This window comes from Parasteatoda tepidariorum, chromosome 4, assembly GCF_982258835.1.
Source record: "Parasteatoda tepidariorum strain Cologne lab strain chromosome 4, Ptep-v5.0, whole genome shotgun sequence".
NCBI lineage: Eukaryota > Metazoa > Arthropoda > Arachnida > Araneae > Theridiidae > Parasteatoda > Parasteatoda tepidariorum.
The window spans coordinates 9103411-9130907 of NC_141758.1; the positions used below are offsets into that span (position 1 = coordinate 9103411).

Sequence of the window (27497 nt, forward strand, 5' to 3'; positions counted from 1 at the left end):
ATCTGGAGAATGTCGACTCTCACCGGTGAATGTCAACAATCACATAGTCGCTTTGGTGAATGTCCGAAATATTTGTTATATCCAATTTTATATTATTTATTCGTTGATATTATTATATTTATTTGATATATTTATATTTATTCTATATGTTAATACTTACTGACGATAGATTAGAAGAAGCATCAGTGTTTGGAGTATCGGGCAAATATATACCGGGCAATGACACTTGACCTTAAAACATCAGTGTAGGGTATACCGGGCAAATGTATACCGGGCCGTGGCACTTAACATTAAAAAAACATCAGTGTAGAGTTAAAATATCGAATAAATGTAATTATATCCACGAATAAGTTCATATAAAATCGAATATAATAAATATTTCGAACATTCACCAAAGCGACTATGTGATTGTCAACATTCACCGGTGAAAGTCAACAACCACCGATTTCGGTCATTCACCTTAACATATACATACATATTTCATTTATCCTAACTGGCAACCTTCCCAGGCTTGTTGATAATTGGAACATGCAAATCTGTTTTGATATTGCTCGTGGATTATAAATTCCGTAAATCAGAATAACTGAGAAAAGCTGAACTCAAAACACTTTTTCAATTTACTATTGAAGATGAGAGCAATGAATGCTTTTGCTTTAAATATAAATAATTTGAAATGTAAGTAAGAGTAGCAGTTACGATGGAATAATTAAAGAGATTAGGAATACATAAACATGAAAATGGGGATTCTATTAAAAATATAATAATTAGCAACAGTACCTAACAGTTGGAGTATCTGGGTAAGTACTAGGTCTACTGGAAAGTTTTATCCGCTAAAGTACAAGCCTCATTTACGGAAATGGGTAAGATTTTTCCATGAAAGAAAGTGGTTGGATATTCATCCTCTAACTCAGGAGCTGATCCAACTTAAAGCAGAATTGTCACAAACTAAAAACACACAATGTGGCAAAATATAATCCAAAACTTTATTAGAAGAGATAGAAATAGGCAACTTTCTCTATCATGTATTTTTCGGATTTCTATTGAAAGTGAATGCGAGAATTCTTTTTCTTTAAAATGTGAATAATTTGAATTGTAAATCATAGTGGCTTACGATTGAATAATTAAAACAATTATAAATAAGTAAAATAAATTGAGTTTGTTTCATTTTTCGCAATTTTAATAACCCGTGACATTCTTGTATTTATGAATTAAATAGTCAATAGTCGAAGCTTTAATCGTTCATTTCTCGTAACGTAGCAAATATTTTTGATCTATCATAATTTTTAAGAGATTAAAAGCAATTGGTATGTATATATCTAACTTCCTATTTTTATTTCAGGAGCTTGAAATTTTAAATAAAAGAAGTTTCTGGTTTTCGTCTTTGAAATTCTAATGCTTATAATAGTTTCGGTATTTATTTATTTAACTTGAGCTTGAATTTCATTGTGGTGTTAACTTACCAAATACGTAGAACATGGATGGCCACCCACCGAAAGCATCCGAAGTGCACAAAAGTCCAGCGATCGGCATTCCAATGATGGTCCCAATAAGCATTCCTGAAAAAATAATAGCCGAAGATCTGCTTCTTTCATTTGTTGGTGACCACTTACTGATGGCAACGTTTATAGCTGGGAATGTCACACCCTAAAAGAAAACCACTATGAAAATAAATGCCTCTAAAAAGCAAATCCGAAAACAGAAAATTACGAAATTTGGGTTCACGACTAATAATGTTCAACTCCGTAACCTTGCTTGTTTAACCCTATCCAAAAGACAAGGGAACTCCTGGATCAAGTATTGGTAGAATTTTGCTATCGTGGAGGACTTTTTGATTAAACTTATCCGCATTTGTATTATATGCAGAGGAAGACCACGAGAACCTCCCATGTTTAGCCTGACTGCAAAGGGACTATAACCCGTGATCTGTCTAACACTGAGGATATTTCACGTCAGCACTGTGGTCGGTGCAAGCCGGAGGCAGATACGTATCAACCAGCCTTCGTTGTAATTCGAACCCGGTTCACCTCATTGGAAGGCGAGCCGTCGCGGCTCATGGGATATATTTTTGATGAAACTAACCCGGATTTGTGTTATATGAAGGGAAAACCACAAAAATATTCTGCGATGAGCCTGGTGAGCCAGGGACTCTAACCTATAATCCATCTACCCCTGAGGATGTTTAACCTGCCATCGCTGGGATTCAAACCCGGATCACCTCATTAGTAGGCGAGTGCTCTATCCCCTGAGCCACCACGGCTCATTATATTTAAATTGGTAAATTTAATTCATGCAGTCCTGCAGATAAATAAAACAATGCCTTTCGAATTTACAGCAGTGGTTATATATATATATATATATATATATATATATATATATATATATATATATATATATATATATATATATATATATATATATATATATATATATATATATATATATATATATATATATATATATATATATATATATATATATATATATATATATATATATATATATATATACTTATATATATGTAATACAAAAATTAAATACTTTTGTATTAATAAAAGCATTAAAACTTCATTCGTTTTCATAAAATATCTTTGGTAAAGGATAAGGGTAGAAATTCTATTTTGGGATTTCAAGGCTAAAAACATGCCAATGAATAATAATTAGATTTATACTTCAAAAGAGAAGTTATTTTAAGATCTTTCACTTCCATATATGGAAAGATTAAACGATTTGCTATGAGTAATAAATGAATTGATGAGGCGTAAGAATACAGAAAAATGCAATATGACTAGCCTCTTCACAACTTTTTATCATCCTATAAAATAGAGGAGCAATATTTTTGCGTGTGCTTTTTGTTGTTTATCATGCTTAAGTAAAATCCGTCTGCTTAGACGGGACATAGGTCTCCCCCCATCTCCAGCGGGAGGAGGCTAAGATGTATGCTTTCACCATCGCTATTGAAAATAAAAGATTATGCCGAAACTGGACTCCTTAATCATGCTGCTTTGACTACTAATTAACTAAAAAATAACGGTGTGGATCCACCGTTATTACAAGCCAGGCAGAATGTTGGCTTCGCGGTGGAAGCTAGGCCTAAAGTGACTGCTACTTCGTCGCCTTAGAACTCCCTTTTTCACCCCCTTGAATTGAAGAGAAAAACTTCATTGGACTCCTGAGATTAAAAAGTTTTTGATTGAGAGAAATAAAAATGAAATCGCAAAACATATTTTAAATTGTTTATGTGATTTTAATTACTTAAAAAATTCGATTGTAAATGAAAATCCCTCCGAAGATGAGGAGGAAACTACTCAGTTTGAAAGTAAACAAACTCAAACTGATTTTGAACCACATTTACCAACTAAAACTTATGTAAATAAATTTACTCAAACTAATTTAAATTCTATATGTACAAAAAGTAGTGTTGGTGAAGATATGGTATCCTATAGTCAAAGTTCTAGTAATAATATAAATAGGGAAAATGAAACAAAATTAATAGTTAGTTTTTCAGATATTGAAGCAGTTACCCCTATGCTTAATGGAAACAGCTTTGATAATATAAATTCTTGGTTTGAAAATTTTGAAACTCATGCTAATTTATTTAAATTGTCTGATATGCAAACATTTTTATTTGCAAAAAGATGTATGAAACATAATGCATTAACTTTAATTAGAAGTGAAACTCAGTTAAATTCGTATGAAAAATTAAAAAATCTTTTGCTTGAAGAATTTGGACTTAGTTGCAATAGTGCAGAAGTACATGCAATGTTGCAAAAAAGAAAACAAAGATATAATGAAACTCTTCAAGAATATTTCCTAAAAAGGAGAGAAATAGCTACTCAAAGTGATATTGATGACTTAGCTCTAATCACTTACATAATTCAAGGAATACCAGACCAAACAAATAATAAAACAATTCTTTATGTAGCCAGTAATCTTTTTGAATTTAAACAAAAACTTAAACTTTATGAAAAAATTAAAAGTGACTTAGATGAAAATAAATTTCAAGCTAATAAGGGACCATATGTGAAGAAGTTAGAAAATCCGAAATATGACATTAAGTGCTTTAAGTGTAATGCACCAGGACATAAAGCCCCGGCTTGTCCTAAAAATAAAAATGTAACCCCAAATGTGACAAAACCCAAAATACATCATACAACACAGGAGAACCCATTAAACCAATGTAAATATTGCTCAAAGAAAGGACTTTTGAATCAATTTCACATGGGCTCCACGTGTGTAAACAACCCTAATAATGTGGTTGATGTGAACGTTCAAAATATGACAAGTAATCAATAGCAATTACTAATATCCGGATATATAGTTGAAAATGAGTACCTAAATGGATATATACTTGAAAATGAGTACCTAAATGGATATATAGTTGAAAATGAGTACCTAATTGAATATAAAGTTGAAAACTAGTACCTAAATGGATATAAAGTTGAAAATGAATACATAAATGGAGGTAAAGTGAAAAATAAATACCTAAAGGGACGTCCAAAACCAAAACAAAATAAAAAGGTAAACAAAAAGATATTATTGAATGTTGATACCGGGTCAACATTGAATGTAATACCAAAAGATTTGGTGTTAAAATTGAAAATTCCTATTAAAAAATCTGAGGAATTAAATGTTACCCAAACGAAAGGACAACTAACACTTAACAAAATTTGTGAGTTTCCCCTTAAGATAGGCGAAATTGTTAATTCAGTTAAGTTTTTTGTAATTGATACTGATTTACCATATGCTTTACTTGGGTTGCAGACTTGCAAAGAATTTTGTTTGTTTATTGATTGTGTCGGGCCAGTTGTTACTCAATTTGGTAAGAGATTGATCACCTCTGCTAATTCTAACAATGACAACTTATCTTTGCACATTAGACAGCAAAATTCTCAAAATGTTAAGGGTAAAAATGTTGAAAAAATAAAAGTTGAAGATGTTTCAGTTAAAGTAAACATTGAAAAAAATAATGTAAAGGGTAACAAAAATAAAAGGAAAAGGACAAATAGGAAAAAGAAAAGATGTCCAAAAATTTCAAATGATTCGAAGATAGATCTAGGTAATGGGTGCAGACATTATCAGGTTAATATCGACGAAAAAATAAAAAATGAAAGCGAGATAGAAAATGTGGACTTTAAAGAAATTTTAAAAAGTTATGATGATATTTTTGCGAAACACAAACATGACGTAGGAGAAATTAGAATGGAATCGCAAAGAGTCAGGTTAACCTCAGATTTACCTATATCTCTAAGGCCGTACAAAACTTCCCCAAAACAACAACAAGAAATTGATTTACAAATAGAGGAATTGTTAAAAAATAACATTATAAAAGAAAGTTCATCCCCTTATGCTGCCCCAGTAACTTTAGTTTTTAAAAAAGATGAAAATAAAAAGAGTCGTTTATGTATTGATTTTAGGAAATTAAATCAAATTACAAAAACAGATTCTGAACCTCTACCTTTAATACAAACTTTAATAGAAAAATTGTCTAATAGTAGTTATTATTCCAAAATAGATTTATCACAGGGATATCATCATGTTCGTATTCATCCTGATGACACTGAGAAATTAGCATTCGCTATTCACAATGGTCTATTTGAATACTTAAGATTACCTTTTGGCTGGAAGAATGTCCCGAGCATTTTTCAACGTACAGTTCGTAGAATTTTAAATAAACATAAAATTAAATTTGCTACAAACTACTTTGATGATATCATTATATTTTCTAATTCTTATGATGAACATTTAACCCATCTTAAAAAGATTTTTGATATTCGTAAACAAGAAAACTTAAAATTAAAACTTTCAAAATGTTCATTTTTGCAAAAACAAATAGAATTTTCAGGATATGAAATTAAAAATGGAATTGTATCATCCGATAACCATAATATTGAAGTGATAAAAAAATTATTGCCCCCTAAAAATGTAAAATCATTGCAAAGATTTCTCGGATCAATAAATGTTTACAATAAATTTATTGATAGTTATGCGAGTATTCGACATCCTTTAAATAGCTTGTTAAAGAAAGATGTAAAATGGGTGTGGTCAGAAAAATGTCACCAATCTTTTGAACTTTTAAAGAATGCTATTATTTGTAAACCAATTTTGAAAATTTTTAACCCTAATCATGAATGTCAACTTTTTGTTGATGCATCTGTGCTAAAACAGACAGATGAATGTGGTGTATTGCATCCTGTAACTTTTCATTCTCGTTCATTAAGGGACTATGAAAAAAAACTATGCAATTACAGAACTTGAATGTCTTGCTATTGTCGATTCTCTAAATAAATTCCATCATTACCTTTTTGGACAAAAATTCACCATACATACTGACCATGCTGCTTTAGTTTGGCTAAAAAATGTTAAAAATTTAAAAGGTAGCTTATTTAGATGGTCATTATTGTTAAGTATGTATGAATATGATATTAAATAAGAAAAAGGCTCTGCTAATTTTGAAGCAGATTGGCTTTCGAGAGATGCAACACATTCAATTGTCCAAAGTAATAGTAAAAATAATAATGTTTATGTTTCACGTTTGTTAAACTTGACGGAAATTGTAGAAGCGCAAAGGAAAGATAACTTACAAGGTAAATTTGTTGATATCAACAATGTTTTGTGTGTACGTAAGAAAAATTTTACTAAAATAGTTGTTCCATTTTCGTTAAGATTAAAACTTCTGCAAAGTGCTCATTATAAATTTAATCATCCAGGAGTTCAGAAAATGATTAACTTAATAACACCTGTTTATTATTGGAATAACATAACTTCAGATATAACAAAATTTTGTAAACATTGTCATACGTGCCAATTAAATAAAAAACCGCGACAAAAAAGATTTGGATTATTACAATCCTTACCCCCTGTTAATCAGTCTTTTGACTCACTAGCAATATATAGTGTTGGTGGATTGAATCACTATAATTCAACAAAAAATATTTAACTTTAATTATTGACCACCTTACGCGATACATTTGGGCTTTTGCATCAAAATCCATTAGCTCAGAAACTTATACAAATTTTTTGCATCAAATTTTTCAAAATCAAATCCCTAAATCCTTGTTGAGTGATCGAAACGCTGCCTTTACTTCTTCTCATTTCAAAAAGTTTTTGAAACATAATAAAATTCAACAATTATTGACAACTGCACATCATCCGCAGTCTAATGGCAAGGTTGAACGCCTTGGTCAAACAATAATTACCCGTTTAAAATGTAAAATTAATGAAAAACCTAATAAATCTTCCTGGCCTGTTTCGTTAAAAGATATAGTTAATACTTATAACTTAACTCCCCATTCTGTAACAAAATTTCCACCTGCATACCTCATGCATGGTAGACTCCCCTACGAAAATCCCTTAAATGAAAAAGTCTATCCACCTGTTGAAGAAGCTAAAAAAATAGCAATTCAATGAACTAGAGAACATCATGAAAGAAATAAAATTTATTATGATGCTAGATTTTTAGATATAGACTTTAAAAATGATGAATTAGTTCTGTTTGAAGAATTTACGTATCCTAATACGAGGAAGTTGTCACCTCCTTTCAGTGGACCGTATAAAATTCTTCAAACAATTTCAGAATTTAATTACAAAATAAATAAAATGAATATTTTGAGTAAACAAAATTTTGAAATAGTACAGATTTCAAAGCTTAGGAAATATCACAGCCCACGAATGTTAAAATTAAATCATGAATAGTCACCAACAGAAAATTTTTTACTTTCTTCAAGGGAAGAAGTAACCCCTATATTTTTGAGAGATCCGAATCGCGTTGTGTGGAGATGTTTACCGCAGCATCAGTTGGGAGTGAGGGCGAAGTAACATGAGCTTTTTTTTTTTCTCAACACAGTGAGAAAATCTTTCTAAACTATTTTTGTTTTATCCAGTCTGGATCTCTCAATTTCACAGTGCTTCATGAAACTCTGTTTTCCTCCATTTTAACGAGGAATACAGAATTTCATCAAGTAAAAAACCCCATTAACCATACAGAATCTTAAATTCTGATTAAATGACACTTGTTGTCCAGGTCGTTTTGCATAAAAATTTTGTATATTTTTGTGTGAAAATTTTTGAAAAGTTTTTTAGAATAGTTATATAAAATGTTTCCTTTTTTCTTTCTGTTTAGTTCACTAAACAGATAAAGTGCATTATCATGCTTTTATTGTTGTTGCTGTAAATAATATTTTTCACATATTGGAAAAATGTTAGTTATAGTAGGAAAGAGGACAGTCATATCAACGTAAATTTTATAAATTCATAGTATTCTAAATTTTATTACTATTTTTTTTGGCTTACCAAAAATTTTTTTGGGGGGGGATGTAATACAAAAATTAAATACTTTTGTATTAATAAAAGCATTAAAACTTCATTCGTTTTCATAAAATATCTTTGGTAAAGGATAAGGGTAGAAATTCTATTTTGGGACTTCAAGGCTAAAAACATGCCAATGAATAATAATTAGATTTATACTTCAAAAGAGAAGTTATTTTAAGATCTTTCACTTCCATATATGGAAAGATTAAACGATTTGCTATGAGTAATAAATAAATTGATGAGGCGTAAGAATACAGAAAAATGCATTATGACTAGCCTCTTCACAACTTTTTATCATCCTATAAAATAGAGGAGCAATATTTTTGCGTGTGCTTTTTGTTGTTTATCATGCTTAAGTAAAATCCGTCTGCTTAGACGGTACATAGGTCTCCCCCCATCTCCAGCGGGAGGAGGCTAAGATGTATGCTTTAACCATCGCTATTAAAAATAAAAGATTATGCCGAATCTGGACTCCTTAATCATGCTGCTTTGACTACTAATTAACTAAAAAATAATGGTGTGGATCCACCGTTATTACATATATATATATATATATATATATATATATATATATATATATATATATATATATATATATATATATATATATATATATATATATATATATACAGTCAAACCCCGCTATAGTGAACCTTCAAGGGACCGAAATTTCGGTTCACTATAACCGGGTGTTCACTATATCCGTTACGCAGATAATTTACCTAATGGTTCCCAAACTCCTCCCTTTTATTGCACATTATTCAAATAAATAACTGAAAAATAATATGTAGTAGCAAAAAATGTGTTATTTTTCATTACTCTTCGTCTTGCGTACAAAAAAAATTAGTAATCTTTAGCTGATGAACAATCCTCAACATCAGTTATGAAAACACTTCCCGACTCTCAGATAATTTTTCCTGAATTTCTGTTATTCCGTTTTTTAAACCTGTCTAACCAGCCATTCGAACACATGAAAGTAGTCTCATAAAAACATTTAGCAAATTCATCCGCATTTGTCCAGATACAGGAAAATTGCTGCCTCTTCGAATGGTGAACCACTTCAGTAATGCTTCTTCATCATCCTTGTGATCTGCTTTTCTCAACTTATTCTGACATCTAAATTTTTTTCATGAGCAGAAATTATTAATTGCCTATTTTTCCATATGTTACAAACTTCAGATTTGGATAGTTTATATTCCCTGAAAATATCAAAAAAATGAAGAAAAAAAATCAGTCGAAGACAGAAAAAAGTTCATTATATCAAACTTTCTCACTTTTTTGGTTCACTATATCCACAAAAAATGACATTATGTGTGTATAGCAAGGCAAGGGACTGAACATTTGGTTCACTATATATATATACCAGCCCGGAAATCCTATCTCCACGCAATATTTAAAATTCAAAGATAACAACTTGCTCCGAACAGTGAATAAATATTTTCTAGCATAGTGTTTTAATGTATGATTCTTGGTTTAGTAAACTCGATTTTTATGGTTTTCAATCACCACTGCTTCTGAATAAATCAAAGGCTCATGCTAAATGCCACTTTATAACAGTTATTTTGTGTTGAGCCTTCTTAAAAGTTGGCAAAATTGAAAGGAAATCTGTAAATTTTAGTTCATAGTTATGTACAGTTTCTCAAAATATTTTTTAACCGAATCCTGAGCAGTTGGTAATGAAAGTGGTAGCAAAACATTGATTAGAGTTAAAACATTTTACGAAAAAGCATAGAAATTTAAAAAACGAAACTGGTATTATTTTCATTGAAAAGTGCTTAAATTTTGTATATTAAGACGCAAAAAAGTTTCTGACATGAAAAATATCAAAAGAAATATAATGGTGCATTTATGCAACATTGGCCTAATGATTAGACAGATTAATTAGTTTTTTTAAGGCATTTGTGTTCAAAATTCCCTGAAGAAATTGAAAAAGGAGACAACTATCATGATCAGTGGTCAGAAAAACTCCATTATTTTTGTAGTTTACAACAACTATTTCGTTACATATGTAGTTAACTACAACTACCTTTCTTTTAATTGTTGTGACTACAAACTACTTTGAAATTTAGTAACTACTTCACTCATTTAAGGAGACGAACTTTCATTGAGAACTTAATTTATACCCTTGTTCAATATGGTTTTTAATAAGAAACTGGCTCACATTAAATATAAGGGAGTAATTAAGAATTACTTACTCATGTTCATATGAACCAGTTTTTTTTTTCCAAAACACTTTTTTTAAAACTTTGTTCATTTAAACTTCATTTTTATATGCCTTTTTTATGCAAGGAATATTTATTTTAAGAAATGCAAAACGATCAAATACTTCCAGTTTAATTGATTATTTAATGCTCTTTTATTTCCTCTAAGATATTAAGTACATCGAAAATACCTTCTCTACCTTTGAAATAACATGAGGACGAAAGACATTGACAGCTAAGCATTCTCCACCACACCAAATGCGATATAATAGTAAATTTGGCGGGGGGTAAAAATAAATAAGGGATAAACAAAATTTTATTTTGTCGAAAGTATTGGCGTATGGTTTTTTTCCACTGGAACGGAAATATATTTTTTACTCAAAAATATATATTATCCTCAAAATTACATCAAATTTATTTTTCCAAACAAATCAGTACTTTTTGTTCGATTACAGTAATTTTCGGTAGATGCACCGCATTACCAATTAGAATTGGGTCCAAATAACATAAACCTGCAACAAACTACAGTAAAATAGTTCCCTATGGGAAAAAATTAATTATAAAAAATTGTTAAGATTTGCATTTGGAGAACTTTTGAAAATTGGCGAAAAGTATTCACATTTGGCTAATTTACTGGCTAATATTTTGAAATTCTAAGAGCTGGCCCTTAATTCAGATTTTAGTTTATGATGGGACCCAAGTCTGCGGGTTCGATCCCCGGCCCAAACACCGGATTTTCGGGATGCAGAAAATCCTCAGCGGGCCATGTCGTATGATTATGCGGCATGTAAAAGATCCCTGGAATGCCTTATTGGCTCTAGGCAGAATTAAATTCCTTGTGCACTTTAGGATCCAAAATAGAGTCTCGGTGCTGCCATCTAGTGAGGCAGAAACTAGACGTCCAAATTAACATGGCCAATGGTATCTCACCCATTGTGGTGGTCCTGAAAGAGTGGATACCACTTCTGGAGAACGCACTAGGTCTGCTCATCGGGAATACTGATTGTGCAGCTCATTGGAAATAAAAAGAAAATATAAAAAAAAGTTTATGATGGGATACGTTAAAGACAGATGTTTTTGTCTTAAGTGTTATGTTCAAGGTTGCAGACAAGTGTATATAATCATATACTCTCATTTTAAACTTGCCTATTCTGACCAGAAATAAAAGAAATTAAGAATATCATTTTGAAAGAAAAAAAAACTGTAGCATTCCGAACAAATCTAATTTCAGATTTGAAACTTCCACTCCAAATTTATGAAAAATTGAAATACTTGTCTACATGCAACAAAATAAAATTGTTCCCCAATGTAATTAATTGGTTTGTCCATTAATTCAGCAACTTATTTAATAACAGCGTATTTAATGAAACTAAAATTGCCTGCTTACGTCTCCTAGACCTTGAATGATCCGATTTACGACAACAGCAGTGTAACCCCATCTGGCGACCAATGGCGTCAGCAAGTAAACAATGGCTGTCAAAAGTATTCCTCCGCCATAAACATATTTAGCACCAACTTTTTCAGCTAATATTCCTCCGATCAATTGGGTAGCTATGTTACCATAGAAATATGAACCCAGAATATGAGATTGTGCTCTGATATCCCAATTGTAATGTTCTCCCTAAAAACAGAAAAAAGTTGGTTAGAATGAGAAAAAAAAACTGCTTTTTTTATGTTTTTGAAAAAAAATAATAATAGTTAATAAAAGTACACTGTTTATTCAGAGATATTTTAGTATAGGAAAATTATAAAAGTAAGAAAAATTTATTTTATTTTTTTCTTTTATGAAAGGAGTAAAAAATAAACATTTTCTAACTGCCACTCCTTATTAAAAGTTGTAATCAATGTTTTTTTTTTTGGTAAACTCTTATTTATATTATAGATTGCTTTCTTATAATTATTCTTACCATAGTAGTCAAAATATATTACTAATTACACAAGTTTTGAACTTCAATACTTAAAACATTTTTAACTAACCTCTATTTTCTAAAAAGCATGAAATTCAAATATGTCTCTTTACTTAAAGTATACGGTGTACAATCATTAAATAGCTGTCAGTTTAAAATTTTAATCAAAGATTGCTCATTTAAGTGCGTTTGACGAGCTTATATTAAGTGATTTAGTGCTTATATTCAACAGAATTTTAATGTTCTTGGGATACAAAAGGTTAAACCTAGCATCATTAGAAAAACCGGTGATTTTAGGAGATAAATTCACATGACATAAGGTTTAATAATGATAACATTGTGGAGTAAGTAAACGATATGTTACTGTGAATGACCGAAATTGTTGGGTGTTGACTTCTATCTGTGAATGTTGATAATCACATAGCCGCTTTGGTAAATGTCCGAAATATGTATATACTAGGTCAAGTTAAGTGCCACTACCCAGTATACTCTACACTGATGTTTTTTTAAGGTTTCGTGCCACTACCCGATATGCCCTATATCAATGTTTCTTTACACGTTGAACGCCACGCTAATTTTACACTGTAAATGACTACGAACTAAATTTGCAAATAATAACATATTTTGCTAGTTTTTAAAAGGTTTAGCATGACATATCATTATTTAGTGGTGAATAATATATCCCTACGAATTGCTTAAAAATAGTGGTGAATAAAAATCTACTAAATTGAATTTATTAAACCAAGAATCACAATAATTAAGTAAATATTGAATAAATTTTCTGCAATTCCATAAAAGAGTGAAAATTTTATAGTTCTATATCATGTTATACGCTATCAGCGAGCTGTTTTTCGCGGCCTGTGTGAAAGGTCTGAGTCAGCAAGCGGTGGTTGACGCAGCCTAAATGAAATTTCAGTGTCAGTCACAGGTGATATTGACGCGACCTAAATGTAATTTCAGTCTCAGCCACCGGTGGTAGACGCGGCCTAAACATAATTTCAGTGTCAGCCGCCTGTGGTTGACGCTGCCTAAATGGAAAGTCCAGTGTCAGACACCGATTGCAGACGCGGCGCTCAACGTGTTAAGGTCGCGTGCCACTGCTCAATATGCATTTAATCGGCACATCGAACACTGATGTTTCTCTTAATCTATCCTCAGCAGATATTAAAATATCGAAAATAAATTAATATCAAGTCGGATATAACAAATATCTCGGACATTCGCCAAAGCGACTATGTGATTGTTAACATTCACCGGTGAAAGTCGACATTCTCTTGATTTCGGTCATTCACGGAAACATGTACAGGTCGGACTAAATCCCTATTGCGGAACGCATGACGTGTATACACGTCATGTAAAATAAAAATTGCTATTCACTATCAAGATTCGAAATTTCCATGAAATGAAAAAAAAAAAAATTTTTTTTTTTTCGTTGTATGTTTATTTTATATCACAAGCCGAACTACTAAATATTTTATATTGAGTGGTGATAGTAGTGGAAAGAATCGTGGGCTGAAACTAACTTTTTTTTTTAACCTATGAACTATTTGTCACTAACTTTTTTTAAATATCTTGGGTAATAAAACAGTCATATGTAACTGTTAAAGAAATCTTGGTAGTAAGATTTTCGTAACATTTATAATAGGGCCATTTGCACTGCGTTTTACATGTATAAATACACGTCACTGCTTGGTTTTCACGAGATACCCGCAAGTGACGTAGTGTTGGGATTCTCGAGAGACTGATTGCTTGTTGAAACGAGGCATTTGTTTACGTTAGCAGCTCTTCTTTCCATTCTATTTCGAGTAAGCCATGCCCATCAAGTATCAATTCTATTAAATGACGCGCATTCTATATTCTTTCACAAAGATTTTAATTCTTTCACTATATATTTCTTACTTAACACAAAGACAGGTATAAAGCCATGTACAACATAAACAAATAGATCATGCATCCAAGTTGTCAGATACACAAAACAAAAATATATCACTGTTACAATAAAATAAGAAAATAAAAAATCTGTGCTAGATAAAAGAATGAATTACATTTCAACTCATTCAATGCGTGATGCGGCGCTTTATATAAATAACCTCACGTTAATTAACATTCTAACTCATACGGTGAAACTTATGAGGAGAAACACTTAGCTCAACTTTAACACGCCATTTTACTTATGAACAATCAGCTGGCACAGATTCAATACATCTTTTTAAATTTCAAGTACCCAATTACACACACTTGGAAGGATTTCTAAAATTAAATCCAGGTTAATTGGTCAATTATTATCTGTTCATTATTATTCACTCAATTCTGAATTGCACACTAAAAATACTGAGAAAGTGGAGAATAATAAAATTAATTAAAAACGACCAAACTGAGCAACTTTTAATTGTATATTTTTTCCGTTCCCTATTGAAAGTGAATATGAAGAGTATTTTTGTTTTAAATGTGAATAGTTTGAAATGTAAAGTTGGTACAATTGATGGCCTAGAATAACAGAAGCCGTAGACAAAAGGTTAAATCCGTGCTTAATTGGTTAAAAACACCTATTGAGAGCTTTTCTTCTTCTCATAAGTACAAATCACGCCGTGTCCACATTTTTATGCACGCATTGTAGGAATTTTGACATTTTCAACGTGCATTTTTGTTCAACATTTAAACCTCTTTCATTTTTTAAAAGTTCTGTCTAAAATATAATTGTTCGTGCTGCTACATTCTGTTGACCACAAATGTTTAGTTTCTCCAAAATAAATTTCAAGAATAGAGAAAAAGCGCTACAAGTTTTTATTTATATTTACAAAATTCATCAATTTTATAGTGCCATCATTTTATTTTGGAGTCCTATTTAAATTATAAAAAGTGGTTTGAAAACTCCAATCTTTTTCGTTAATTTTAGTAAAATAAGAAAATGGCAAAATATCCTTGTTAACTTACTTACATTTTTTCTAAAACTGACAAGTGCTTCATATATACATAGTTTTCAAGTGTGAGCTAAAAGTTAAATATTTTGTTAGCGTTATAGTTACAACTGATACACTTTTTAGATTTCTTTCCCGCCAAACGTGCTATGGAAGAAAGCTAGAAAAAAATTAAATATGATAAGCAATAAATAACACTGAGGATTATTTTCTCTGTTACAATCGATTTTGAAACAGTTCTTTCAGATGTTTTCACGTCGCTGATTTCGTATCTGAAATTCGTTTCTCTTAACGAGCTACATTTTTTATGTAATTTAATAATGCATTCCTAACCAAGATTTTCTAGAATTGCCTAAAGTGAAGAAGCAGAAAAGAGTCTCCACTTTTTTACTACGTGGAAACTAGCAAAAAAAGCAATAAAATATTTTCGTTTACGATGTGATATGTGGTCAAAATTATTTACTAAAAAATTCCATTACTAAAAAAATTCCTTTGTTAAATTATATAATTTTTCCATGTGCAAATCCATTTCGGGCAAATCCGTGGCTAAAATTATGTACAAAACAGGCAATTCTTGTTCCTCTTTTCTACTTTTTTCTTAAATAAATATTTATTTTCTAAAATTATTTATGGTTAACTTCCTTAAATTATCCCGTATAATATTACCTTGCGCACATCCATTTCGGGCCCATCCTTGGTAACTTATAAATCAAACGCACTTTAGCAATGCAGTAATGCAGCAATCTGGCAATCTTGTTGCGAAAATCTTTTTATTAAAATCGTTCTTGAAAAATTTCCCGTTCATGTAAGTACATTTGAATTCGCAACTCGCTTTATAGTTAATGTTTTTTTCTGTTTTTTCTTTTTATCTTATTTTATTTTCTGTTCTTACGTGTTATATTTTTATTTATTTTTACTTATTGTGTTCGATTTTATTTGTTGTATTTCTTGTAAAAAATTTTTTTGGGTGATCCTCACACTATTGTATTAATATATTTTGCTTTGGCTATATTGATACAATATCAGAAAGCACCCTTTTTGCGGATATAATCGTGTGGGCTTATGAAAAGATCATATCCCTTATTTTCCGAATTTTTTAAAAAATTTCGTGTTTTTTTTCCCCCAGTTGTTTGTTATTTTTTTATTATTATTTTTCTTTCCCCCCCTTTTTCTCATATGTCTATAATTTTCCTTTGTTTTATCTGAACTTATATATATATATATATATATATATATATATATATATATATATATATATATATATATATATATATATATATATATATATATATAAATGCAGGTGATACGTGTATACTTTAAAATTATGTAAGGTTGTATGAATGAAGAATAAAACCTATAAACGGTTTCTATTCCTGTATGCAAGCTCTGATTTTTAAATAAGTCACCCTATGAAAGATGGATATGTGTATTCTGTAAAATTATGAATGAAGGATGAGTCTATAAACGGCTTTCTATCCTGACAGACTGACTTTTAAATTAATTTCCCTATTAATGATTTTTTTTTATTTATTTATTTATTTTTTTATTTATTTATTTTTTATTTTTTTTTTAAGACTGCTAATTTATTCAATCCGTTAAACATTTTTATTATTATTTCATTTTTATTACCTTTTTACTAATTGTTTCTCATAGATGGCAGCACTAATATTTTACCTAAACATTTTTTTCTTCTTCTTCGATCAAATGTTTTCTTAATTTTATTATATTCGATTCAAGCTATAAGCAATTTTTTACATCTTCGCGATTTTTGTTAACTGTTTTATTATTGTACTTTTAAACCTAAACCGCGTTTTAATTCACGCCGGTAAGTTTGATTTCCTTTTACATTTTTCTTTTATTTCATGATTTTTTTCAAAATAAGGTTTTTTGCGATATCGACACATATAAAGAATAATTTTTATCTTTGGATAATTATTCTTTATTCAGAAATATCGCATTATTTATGGCAATTAGATGTGTCTTGAAAACGACTATTTGCTTATACCATTCTTGTTTCTCTACCATTTAGTTTTTTATTTTATTCATGTTTTTCATGTTAATTTGTGTATATATATATATATATATATATATATATATATATATATATATATATATATATATATATATATATATATATATATATATATATATATATATATATATATATATATATATATATATGTATATATATATATATTCATAAAAAATTGTTTCCCAATGTAATATTTTAATTTAATAAAAGTCATTTTTATGCAAAAATGATAATTCTTCGGTTCAACAGTTTGAATAAAATGTATGTTTTTTTTTATCCTGTATAAATCAGACTTACTTTGTATTCCATGTCCACTCTGCTTGTTTTATTGTAATATTCAAAATTGGGACATCCTGTTATGCTATTCGAAGAGCTGTTTCTTTCGGTCCATATAGCTGTTTGGTTCACCATTGCGACAATACCGACACTTATGCTTGTCCGAATAGCGTACATGCTCGTCGTCCCCACGAGAGCAACAAAAACAAAAATATATCTTTTTGGAAAATAAAACTCGATCCATTCTAAGGAAAAGAAAAATAACACTATGAGATAAATTAAGAAATACAACGGTTAGCATCATGTAATTCTTTGAAGTTGATTACTAATGAAAATCCACATCTTAAATTTTTCAGGATTCTCTCACACTGCTATTAATGAAATTATAGACGATATTCAGATGGAAACAACAAACAGGATTATTTATTTGAATCAAAATAAACTATTTTAAAATAACGTAAGATGAAATTTGTCGAGTCGACCAGCGATCTAAATTGACCTCTATTATCAGGACATGAGTTTAACTTATATAATAGAATGAAGCAAAACATTTGTAACCAGACCACTGGTCTATCTTGTATGTTGATCACTTAAGTAAATCAAATTTGTCTAATTAAGGAAGAACACCAATTGGATTTTGATAGAGCGGTACAGTTGGAAATGTCTTGTCTTGGTGAGGGAAGTGTTAATACCAATGGAATATTTCATCCATAGTCAATGGTTTTCGGGATAATCGCATTTAAAAAAAGGAGAGCCATTTCCTCATAGGATTCATATTTAATCCTTGTTCTCCAGTACGATGTAATTGCAGGCAGAAACATTACACGGATTTCTGACTGTACTTTTTCTGTCACTAGAGGAACACCAAGATTAAAGCGGTTAAATCAAAAGTCTTTTCCGTTCTATGTTCAAATATGATTGTACTATCTAGAGGTTTCATTTATATCAGGATAATTGGTTTGTTTTCCCATTTTTTTCATGATAAGTAGATGAACTGCTATTTTACACTCTGTGTTTCTCGCATCTTCTGTTCACGAATCCAATATTTGAAATAGGCTTAAGAAGGAAGAAAATAGAATAAAAAATATTTTTCTCAGAAGCATTAGCAATACGTATGAATACCTTTATTAACATGACCTAATTCTAAGCTGCTCTTAGCAGAGAAAAGGAAAACATGGGCTGGGCCTATGGGAGAAGACCCATAGATGCTTAACCATGATGAATTATAGCAGTAGTTAAGGTACGTGCTCCTTCGGAAAGGGTGGCATTCACCTCTGTGACATACGAAGACTGGCCCAGCTCTGAGGATGATGTTAACGGTAAATCTTCAAGCCATAATGTGATCATTAAAAAATTCATGGTAGCTAAATTAATTGCAAGAGATTTAGCTAAACATTTTGAGGAACCAGAGATGGAAGATTCAACATTTCAAGAAGGAGTCATTAGTCATAGTTTGTTCAAGTCAGTGTTAGAGTTGTTTGGATCCATTTATATATTGATGTAGAGTCACAATACTAATAACGAGTTAGATAAAAAAGTAGCAGAAGAAGACCCAGAACCTCTAATAAAAATGCAAGTTAAGGTCAATACAAGAGACACGGAGTATCAGAAGAAATAAGGAAAGAAACAATCGATGCATATGAAGCAGTTACAAAAACAATAAATCGTGGGATACGTAACCCCGTTGCAAAAAAAATCAAAATCATAAAATAAGCGATCTCAGCGATAGCTGGTCGATTCGAATTCCGCATTCGGCTCGCACCGACCACAGTGCTGACGTAAAATATCCTCAGGGGTAGACGAATCATGAATTAGAGTTCCCTTGCCGTTAGGTTAACCGTGGAAAGTTTTCGCAGGCATTCTCTCCATGTAATCAATGCTGGTTTGTTGCATCAAAAAGTCCTCCACGAAGGCAAATGTCTTTCAATACTTAATCTAGGATGACTGCTAGGATGTGAAATGACTGCTTTTATATAAACTGCTAACTTTTTTGCATCAACACACGTGTATTTTTTTAAAAAATGTAGACCATCTGGCCCAAAATAAATGAGACAAGAAGGAATGAATATAAAGGTTCATAGAAATTTAAATATTGCACATACAAAAAAAACTATTTTTCTATTATTGATCATAAATATTTTCTTATTCCATTTACATTGTTTTTTCTGTCTTGAACAAGGAATTCATGACGCAAAATATAATTTCTTAATTATAATTCTTCTCTTATTATTGCATCTTTATTATGAATGCACTTGTATTTAAAATCTTTATCTTGCACAATTCACAATCTTCACTAAATTTTTAAAAAAGGAAAAAATGTAACGCGTAAACGTAACAAAATGCGAATACTAAATTTACTAGTTCCTTATATTTCTCAAAACGGACCCTATATCTTTTAAAAAAATATAAAACAATAGAATAAGTTCTACAGGAAAAATAATTAACAATATTATCCTTTGTTTTCAAATGACCCATAATATATAAAATACTAAAAGTATAAAAAATATAAAGTATAAAAGTAAAAATATATAAAATAAATAAATCGTCAAAATTATAAGAACCAAAGAAAAAGACTAGAAAAAAAAGACTATGATGGCAGAGTCAGAAAGAATAGCGGTAGTACCTATACTATCGAGTTAAAAAAGAAAATAAGATTAAATGAGTCAGCAATATATTTCTGACCAACCGCCATTAAGTAAAAATTGAGATCGCTTAATTGCGATCACTAGCTACCCAATGGTCAAATGCTTTTTTTTCTGGATTAATTCCGATAAACGCCACAACATTTCAAATCATGGGTTGCAAAAACTGTCTCAATTGATGTTTGTCGTCAGATTGATTTTAAAACATAGAAGTCACGAAGACGTATGTAAGACGTCACGAAATACATTTCCTTCTTCAGTATTCATATTTATATTAAAATCACCGTCAAGACAGTAATTATACGTTAATAATGAAAATAATATAAAAATACTTTAAATTATTATTATGATAATACATTGAAAATGCCTATTGGTGAAAATAAAAATACGAATTCTAAAAAAAAATATCAAATAGCAGCGATCGCCATAGCAACGCATGCAATGACGCGCACTGCTTACTATTACTCTCGAACACAGTTGAAAAGTGTGATGACGTCCAAATAAGATGCACACGCCATCAAACCCAAAACAACACCCATTTTGCCAATGGGTATAAAACAAACATATTACATGAGTTAATAATTAAAATGGTTTGAAGAAATAGATTGGAATTATACATTGATTGCTTTTATAAACGTAACTACGCAACTGTATGCGTTTAAGCAAAAAAAAAAAAGGAAAAAAAAAGAATCACGGGCATCCCATTGAACAAAAATGTGTCTAATAACACACTGGTTTGCCTTATTGATTCCTGAATTTTCACTTTCCTGTAACTGTCCCAGCGATTTTATTGTAATTTTGTATAATTTAAATTTACATATCTTAGAATGACGTAAAATTTTGCATTAATAATTCAAAATGTTTTCGATTATTAATTAATAAAACGACAAAAAAGTACTAAACAATTAAATTATTTATTAATTCAGTTTTGGTCAAACGAGTTTCATAATTGTATTTTGATCCGTCCGATTAAAAAAGACTTTAACCATTGGGACTCTGGATAGGCTTTACAGTTACCTCCCCCTCCCCTATTTTGAAAATCCCAAACCTCTGAAAAAAGCATCGTTTATTCAGACAAAGTAGTGTTTTGTGTCTGTTTTAATAATTTATTAACCCCTTAACTGCCGCGGGCGTATATATACGTCTCGGCCAGACAATGCGTTAACTGCCGCAGGCGTATATATACGCTTTCCCGAAGTACGATGCTTTGCATTGCGCTGCTATAAATAGAACTACACCCCCTACTTCAGAATGCAGTAAAATGGCCTTGAAAGTGTTTGTTTTGCGAATGTATTACTTATTTCAAGGCTAAACTCGATCTGCCGTTCACACGCTGGCCAAGCGTCAGCGGCAGATCGAGTTTAGCCTTGCTTATTTTGAAGGAGGGGGAATGGGAAAAGGATGTTATGGAAAAGTGATATCGTATTAATCGCTTGTGTGTATTTATTTGAGTAAGGTCGGGTTTATTCTTTTTTCGCTTTTGTTTCCCGTATGTATTTGGTGCTTTTTATTCTTTCCATCAACGTCTTCAAAGAAAAATGCATCACGAAAATGCGCTGTTTGCTCAAGAAAAAAAATTCGTGGTGAATCCCGCTATCAGTGCAATGAATGTGATGTTGGTTTATGTGTCCAACCATGTTTCAGGATTTATCATACAACAGCTAAGTTTTAACATCTTTTATATTGTATTTTTATTATTTAATTTAAATTTTGTACTTTCATTCTTTCCTATTTCTTGTTTTTAAATTACAAAGCGTGCATCATTTTCTCCACCAAAGCACCGTGTAAGAAAGTGCACTTGAGCGAAAAACCGTGGCACTGGGGAGTGAATCACGTTAATTTTACTCGGCAGTTAAGGGGTTTGATACCATATTTGCTATCAACAATTTGTATCATAAGATTGGCTCCCATGGGTGAAAGCCCTTATATAGCAAGACGGAAAAGAGAAAAACCTGGTACGTAAAACATTTCATTCCAGCATTTTTTTCGAAAAAAATGAAATATCTGTAACTATCAAGATTTCTTTTATAATTCTGGCATATATATAAAACTGCTTCTTTTCCAAGATAAAGTAGATATTGTTGAAAAATTTAAAAAAAGAATAAGTAAACTCCTCCCCAAAACTAGCTATAACTGGAAAGGTTTTACTACCAGCCTTTCCTCGTTTCCGTCTCGCTTTCACCCCTGTTGGCTCCTAATTCGTGAAAACCCGATTATTAGAAAGTCATTTGTTGAGGTAATCGTTTTTCGCTACAAAAAACAGAGTCTAGCATTTGTCTGTAAAAAATTTAAAAAAACTGTTAGTAAAACTATTTCTTTTGTACCCTTTTTCCGGGTGAAGCTAACTGGATAGAACTACTACTATTTCTTAGCGCATACATTTTGTTTGTTAGCCTATATTTCGCATATATCTATAGCATATATTTGTTAGAGCTACTGCATACACAATAAATATAGAAGTATATTTCCTCCTAGTAGTAGAAGTCACGAAGAATATGCCTTTCTCGAAATGAAGGTAGAAAAAAATGTTCTACAATATATTCGATAAGAACAATCTTGATGAATATAATTTCATACCAACCACTTTCGGAAGGGTCGTCGAGATAAATATTTTTTAGGGTTTACAACAGTGCAACCTAAAATTTAATCTAATATCTACCACTAAATAATAATAATAATGTGGTTTATATAAATTAATAATATTGATTAAATAATATTATATTTGCCACTTCAAACTGGGCGCAGGCCTGAAAGCGGGACGGAAAAGAGAAAAATACTGGTAGAAGAACTATTTCAATATTAAATAATACTCGGGAGGAGTTAATCTATTCTCTTTAATAAAAATTCACTGTTAGGAAATTTATCATGGCGAAGAAGCAATTCGATATAAAAATTGCATCCGTTAAAAACAATTGGTAGTTATGGATTTTTATTATTCCCGGAATAACACAAAAAAATGAAATTTATTTGTTACCAGTTTTTACACTTTTCCGTCTCGATATATATATGGGCTTTCAGCCCTGACTGGTGGTAGAGAAATATATTTCTTATGGGTACCTAAATTACAATTAGTCTAGGATAGGAATTAAATAGGAATTTTACAACCTAAAATTTAATTTTTAATGTTTCAATGAGTTTTGCTAGACTCACTACGGCAAGTCAATAAATTAAATTTATATGCATAAAATTGATTAATTTCGGTATAATGTAAAATTCTCAAAGGTAAAAATCAAAATGTTCTTATACGGAGAGTATAGGAAATGGAACCTTTCACCAAATTATAATTTTAAGTTTTACTTTCTATTACAATGAAAAGCTATCTCTCAATCATAAAGTAATATGTTGGTCAGTCAGTTTTATAATACTTTTTTTTTATAAAATTAAAGTAAAATCAGTTCAATCCGAAACATAATTTCATACAGAAACTAAAATGTTTTTGCAATAATTAGAATAATAATAATCATAAGCAATACCATACCTTGGTTTTTCATTTAAAGAAATTCCGATGTCTGATTCATAAATGATCTTTATTTCTGAAAATGCATTAAACTGGTTTCGAAATAAAACAACCCTTTTAACTCTAGAATTCCTTTAACTAAACAGAATTACGACAAGAAATTTTAAATTTGTCCAGACTAAGGTTTTGAAAGAGAATGATAGAGGTGTTAGTTACCACACTTCCGGTAATCACATTTGGCAGTGTTATCCTGAAATCGTGCTTTATTACTCGACTAAAGAAATTATAGTAATAGTGTTTTTGAAAGTATTTCGCCAAGCAAAATAAAAATATTAGAGTTAAAGTACCTTACACTTTAGACAAAGCAAGAATTTATACTATATCTATCATATTGCGCTAAAAAATTATCTGAGCTTTTTAACGGACAAACAGTTTTAATATTTTAAAAGACAGATATTTAATTTTTAAACAAACAAACAACAAAAGAAATGCCAATTCTGTGGAATTTTTCGTCCTAGATAAAAATTATCAAAATCAATTAAAAATTCCATGAACATAAATAATTAATTTTTTAAATATTCAAAATTAGATAGCATACCCTAATAATTTTGGCAAAACTGAGCTTTTCTTCGTATACGAATTTTGCGACAATTTCAGAATTACTATGGAGAGCGCTTGCAAAAAAATATATAAACTAAGAACCTAACAGTCGTGAATGACTGTTGCAAACTTAAATCAATTATGAAAATGTTATTTATTATATAACCGATCTAATTTTAAATTTAGACTACTAATGTTAAACTCTGTAGACTTGTAATTTTAAACCCAATCCAGAAAACAAGGGAACACCTAGATTAAGTATAAGAAAGAATTTGCTTTCGCCAAGGTCTTTTTAATGAAACTAGCCCTCCTTTGCGTTAAATAGAGAGGTAATCCACGTAAACCTCTCATGGTTAACCTGACGACAAAGAGACTCTAACTCACGATCCGTCTACCAATGGGGATATTTTAAGTCAGTACTGCGGTCGGTGTGAAGCATTAGCGGAATTCGTATTGATCAGCCATCGCTGGGATTTAAACCCGGGTCTCACCTCATTTGGAGGCTCATTTGGACGCTCTATTCCCTGAGCCACCAGGGCTCTAATTATGAAAAGTGTAGTGCATGGTTAGTATAAGTAATAGCATTTTATTCCGATAGATAGCGCTCGGTTAAGTTTAATTAAGTGGAAAAGATATAATACGCCGTAGATTCTATGAAATTAAATCAAAAATATTTCTTGAAAGATACTTTTATATGATTTTTAAGTATCTAGCAAATCTAACTCTTTTCGACTACACATTTTGGTTCTGGTTTTAAGCAATAGCGATGTCTGACATAGCTAAGTATTTTTCTTATTTGAAACATTTACGAAAGGATTATTATGAAATTTTCGACACAATTTACACTTTTAATTATGAAATTTATTTGCGACTGTCAGTCGCCCAGCTGTAAATCAGTTACATAATTTGTTTTCAAAATTAAATAATACATTTTGTTATATAATATTTTGTTTTCAAAATTATTTAGTAAATACTGATTTTTATAGATTACAGTTCATCATTATTTTTAAAAGTAAACATTTCTGTAAGTAAAAATCAAATCTAGCGATTTTTATCAGTTTAAAAAGGCGTGATACAGTCATATATATGAAAAATTTAATTTTATCAAGAAATATTTGATCGAATGAGTTCACCATTTCGATCGATTGAGTATTCTACCATTTAAAAATGCGTTTTTTCAAGCGAATCCTGGCATTTTATTTTATTTTATAACCGTTGATGAACGCCTTGTAATTTTGCATCTATTCCAAAAGACTCTTGGATCAAGTATTGAGAGCCTTCATGGAGAACTTTTTGATCTAACTAACACGCATTTGCGTTACCTGGAGAGAAAAACTAAAAAAAGTCCCACGGTTAGACGGCAAGAGGAGTCTAACCCGTAATCCACTGAGGGTATTTTACGTCAGCATTGTGGTTGGTGTGAGCTGGGTTTGGAATTCGTATCGACCAGTCATCGCTGGGATTCGAACCTGGTCACCTCATAGGAAGGTTAACGCGCTATTCCCTGAGCCACCACGGCTCTCCCCCAATATTTAATAAAATAATGTAAAGTAATAATTAATGATATAAAGTAATAATTAATAATAAACAAATTTTATAATAGCGGGATCGCTTATCGGTTCGCTTATCAAACATGAAAAAAAAATTTTTTTTTTAAAAAATGAAAAGAAATATAGAAAATGAAAAAGTATAGTAACAATTAAAGCAGGTGAAAATGGATGTAGTACAGAAGTATTTAACGAAAAAAAAACAGGTTGAATCATTAGGCAGCTCATTCATATATCTGGTACTCTTTAGTATTAATTATCATTAACCACTTGGGAACGGGTGATTCAGAAAAGCATTCGTACAAAATCAGAATCAAGTTGTAATTAAATAAAAAACGGTAACTTAAATGTAGTCGTTGCTAATTAGACAGAATTACTTTGCTTTTACTTTAATTATTGTTAGTTTAATCATACATATAATCAATGTTAATTCAAAGTATAACTAAATAGTTTTATTTTGAACTAAGTATTGGTGAATTAAATAAATTAAACAATTATAACCCCGCCCACAAATAAACTGCTAAAGAACTACTTTGGTTACCAGTTTTATCTTTTTACCCTGATTGATACGGTTTTATGCTGTCACGTATTTGTGAGAATCTGTGCGAAAGGGTGAAAATCAAAATAATACTCCAAATTAATATATTAAATGCTTGAATTGACAAGCATTACTAAAACAAATAAATGTTGAACTGGTTGTTTGTTTATAAGAATTGATAGCTTTCATCTTCCGTTTCTTTTAAATTCATATCTCAATTTGTTTAAGTTCATTGTTGTCAACACGCAATAGGTTTTGTGTTAATAGGGAGATTTCTCACTTTTACGATAGCTTCTACAAGCTCCCGAGTCTAAGATTGAAGCAACTGTTTATTTCAGGTGCTACGCATCTTTACGCTATGTTGGTGCGATTTACACTACAAAGACAAAGATACAAGCACGCTATTTGTAGCAGTTAAATGTTATTTTCTGTTTAAGCCTCTCTTCGAACTAAAAACATGGACCTGGAATGCGAATTTGAAGAAATGTATTCATGAATATTAGAAATGAATCGTGTGATCTTACAATTGGTTCATTCAATAAGAATATAATTGTATTCGCTTATTTCAACATTATGGTTATATTATTTTAACATTATATATTTTCGCTATTTCAAAATTATAAATTATATTTATTTCAACTATACAAGTTAGTTAAAGTTAAATAATCAATAGAAGTTCAATAATATTCTTTTAAATAATAATAATAAGCTGCATTTTTTATCGCTGAATTCATCTATAATCTACCAAATTTTTCTGCACCCAGATCCGCAATTTTACGAATAGCAAAGCATTCTGAATCGTGTTCTTCTGCTTTAAAAAAATAGTTTACATCCATTGTGAATGTTTGTTTTGATTTTGTGGACAAAGTTAAGATTCTACAATTAAAGTTGATATTTCACTACGTTACCGTTTCTAATTTACGAATGTTTGCTAAATCTCTTCACTTACGTAAATTTGATATTTCTTCACGGATGCGTGCGCATTTCATCAGAGCTGACGCATGCGCAGATCTTTGATTATTAATTCTGAAACGGACTGGATATGTACTACCAAATTGAAATAAATGAACAA

The 27497-nt window shown here is 30.6% G+C and overlaps 1 protein-coding gene across 2 annotated transcripts in view; it reads right to left on the reverse strand.

The window, feature by feature from the left end:
• Nucleotides 1–23930, reverse strand: part of LOC107446147 (putative inorganic phosphate cotransporter) — a 42175-nt gene extending 18245 nt beyond the window's left edge. Inside the window, exons 1-4 of one of the 2 annotated variants that reach the window (XM_087160610.1) lie at nucleotides 23762–23930; nucleotides 17663–17886; nucleotides 11896–12129; nucleotides 1461–1644 (exon numbers count right to left, since the gene is read on the reverse strand). In XM_087160610.1, coding sequence (XP_087016736.1) covers nucleotides 1461–1644; nucleotides 11896–12129; nucleotides 17663–17886; nucleotides 23762–23774 — 655 coding nt within the window. In that variant the 5' untranslated portion in view covers nucleotides 23775–23930. The remainder of the gene's footprint in view (nucleotides 1–1460; nucleotides 1645–11895; nucleotides 12130–17662; nucleotides 17887–23761) is intronic. The other variant, XM_087160609.1, reaches the window with a different exon arrangement.
• Nucleotides 23931–27497: the final 3567 nt, after the last annotated feature.